The sequence below is a fragment of the Rhinopithecus bieti genome, unplaced genomic scaffold (assembly GCF_001698545.2).
Source record: "Rhinopithecus bieti isolate Rb0 unplaced genomic scaffold, ASM169854v2 scaffold_17939, whole genome shotgun sequence".
Classification (NCBI taxonomy): Eukaryota; Metazoa; Chordata; class Mammalia; order Primates; family Cercopithecidae; genus Rhinopithecus; species Rhinopithecus bieti.
In genome coordinates this window covers 2,801,886-2,805,039 of record NW_016809446.1, presented here as the reverse complement: position 1 = coordinate 2,805,039, position 3,154 = coordinate 2,801,886, and the positions used below count along the sequence as shown (strand labels likewise).

The 3,154-nt window shown below is 36.2% G+C and overlaps 1 protein-coding gene across 2 annotated transcripts in view; it reads left to right on the top strand.

Moving 5' to 3' along the window:
* The window catches only part of LOC108540360 (myosin light chain 1/3, skeletal muscle isoform), a 25,233-nt gene extending 22,425 nt beyond the window's left edge, over window positions 1-2,808 (top strand). For both annotated transcript variants that reach the window (XM_017889417.1, XM_017889418.1), the window contains exons 6-7: window positions 2,086-2,128; window positions 2,676-2,808. In XM_017889417.1, the coding sequence (XP_017744906.1) occupies window positions 2,086-2,114 (29 nt within the window). In that variant the 3' untranslated portion in view covers window positions 2,115-2,128; window positions 2,676-2,808. The remainder of the gene's footprint in view (window positions 1-2,085; window positions 2,129-2,675) is intronic.
* The last annotated feature ends 346 nt before the right edge of the window (window positions 2,809-3,154 follow it).

Genomic DNA, 3,154 nt, shown 5'->3' with positions numbered 1-3,154 from the left:
CTCTGTCGCCCAGGCTGGAGTGCAGTGGCCGGATCTCAGCTCACTGCAAGCTCCGCCTCCCGGGTTTACGCCATTCTCCTGCCTCAGCCTCCCGAGTAGCTGGGACTACAGGCGCCCGCCACCTCACCCGGCTAGTTTTTTGTATTTTTTAGTAGAGACGGGGTTTCACCATGTTAGCCAGGATGGTCTCGATCTTCTGACCTCGTGATCCGCCCGTCTCGGCCTCCCAAAGCGCTGGGATTACAGGCTTGAGCCACCGCGCCCGGCCCTTAATTTAATTCTTAATGTGATAGTTCTTCACATTTGGCTATTACCATAAATACACTCCATAGAGAATCATTCAATAAATATTGTTTGAACAAGTGGACAGTCATCTAGAAAACAAAGTCAAATCTGAATTTTATGCCAGGACAAATTTCAAATAATTTACATGTGAAACGTAAAAGCTAAAACAAAGAGCACAAAATCACGGAAGAATTCATTTTATAACTTTGGAATGATTAAGTTTTTTCTTTCTAACAGTGACACAAAACCAGAAGGCATTGAAAATGTTGACAAATTTAAACACATACTTTTAAAAGTCTATATGGCAAAAGCCACTAAAGCAGTCAAAAGACGGATAGCAAACCAGAAAAAAAAAAAATTGCAATTAATATCAGAAAGAGCTAATTTTCCTAATAAAAAAAGAACTACTACAAATAAAATACATCCAATAGAAAATTAGCAAGTACATGAACAGACAATTCATAGGAAACAAAATGAAAAAAATGACAAACTACATTAATAATTTTTAAAAATGCTAATTAAAACTACACTGACGGCTGGTCACGGTGGCTCACGCCTATAATCCCAGCACTTTGGGAGGCCCAGGCAGGCAGATCACTTGAAGTCAGGAGTTCCAGACCAGCCTGGCCAGCATGGTGGAACCCTGTCACTACTAAAAATACAAAAATTAGCTGGGTGTGATGGCGCACGCCTGTCGTCCCAGCTACTCAGGAGGCTCTGGCATGAGAATCACTTGAACCCGGGAGGCAGAGGTTGCAGTGAGCAGAGATCGCATTACTGCACTCCAGCCTGGGCAACAGAGCAAGACTCCGTCTCAAATAATAATAATAATAATAATTAACTACACTACGACATCATTTTTCAATAAGCTGATTGCCAAAGATTAAATGTTTGGGCACACTTTGGGCTGAGTAGAGGGTATGGAAACAGGCAATTTCATGTATTACTGATGGGAATGCATATTGTTAAAACCCCTAGGTGATGATGTGTTACTACTAATAGCAGCAAATCTACTTCTGGAGAGACTTAGTCTCTAGATATTCTTTCACTCAAGTGAGATGACCATATATAGATGGTTATTCATTACTGTGCTGTTCATAATGGCCAATTTTTTAAACAATTTAATGTCCATCAATGTATAATTTCATCAACGTATCAATGTGAAAACAATCGAATGTCCATCAATGTATCAACGTGAAATTCTCTGCAGCCCTAAAAACAGGGACACTCTTGTGTACAGTTATAATATCTATAAGATAAATTATTAATTGAAAAAAGGAATACAAAACAGTATATAGAGTATGCCATTTTGTGTTAAAAGATTTTTAGAAACATATTTACGTGTTCTTGTATGTACATAAACAGCTCTGTCAATTTAGCTATAAAAAGGGGAACCAGTTGCCTGGCAGACAGTGATGGGAAACACTTTGTTGCTATATATCGTTTCATATGTTAAAAAAAATATTTTAACCCTAGCTGGGCACAGTGACATGTGCCTGTAGTCCCAGCTGCTTGGGAGGTAAAGCAGGATTGCTTGAGCCCAGGAGTTTGAGTCAAGCCTTGACAACACAAGACCCCATGTTAAAAATAAAAATGCATGTGAATGTACCACTTATTCAAAAAATTAATTTGCAAAATCTGGGCAAAGGTCATAAATCCACTACTAAGAATTATGAGCGATATACCTTAAATACAAAAGAAAAGAAACTACTGTTGAGCTAACTCATTAAACCTTTCTTTTATTAAATTTGACTGTTTCCTAACTCTAAGTTGTCTATTTTGTCTATTTTGCCCCTACAGCTTTTGTCAAGCACATCATGTCTATCTGAATGGAGCTCTCAAGGTATATACCTGTTCCCTGTAATATTTAAGGCTTTCTTGATATTGTGTTTTTTAAAACCTGACAACTTCAGTTTATATACTGTAGATTAATATTGGTTCTTAATTAAGAGATATTTATATTAATTAGAAAATGGTGTTAGTAACACCTTGAGATGGGTTATTTAGAAATAAAGCATTTTTGTATGAGTGTATAAGCAAAACTTAGGAGGTTTTGTTTCCATTCATAAATTCTATCTTTGTGGCTGTAATACAATTATGCAGTGGACTACCAGAGACTAGTTGATTAATTTAATTGGAACAGAACACTAATAAAAGCACAGGCAAACGTTTTTTGGATAACTAAAGTAGTTTTTAACAGTTTCTGCTCTAGAAAACCATGTTATAACAGTCCAAATTCAAGCACTTGCAACCAGGTTCTTACAACTAGGAAATGGCTCATCTTTTAAGTGCTAGTTCGCTTTGTGCCTTTTTTTCTCTTATATTTCACATTATTTCCTCCTGAGTTTTATTCCTGAAAAGATGCAATTAATATCTAATTCGTTTTCCAGTTTTCTTTATAGAACAAGCATTGTTTAGGAAGACCGGCTGGAAACTTATTTTAATCACACCCATGACAAACTCTCCAGATCTGTTTACCATCATTCAGAAAACAAAGCAATCTGGACATGTTCAAGAGGTGGCAACTCCGTCTGAATGTTTTATTACATCTTCAGTTTTTCTCTGAATTGTATTCATACCACGCAAGTGTACTGCTACTCTAGATGAGAAGAGGAATATTGACAATCTCATATCCAAGCACCATTCTTTATTATCTACCATGATAGATCAACAAAATTCTTAAAACTAAATCAATAAGACAATTTTGGTCAGTCGGGAATGTTAAAGTCACCATTGCATTCTTTATTTTCTTAATGAAAATAATTTTATAAAACGTCAATATTCTCTACATGTAACAAAATAATTGGAAATTTATAAAACTTTTAAAAGAAGGAAAATCATGCTGCAGTCTTCCTAGCATACAATTGAA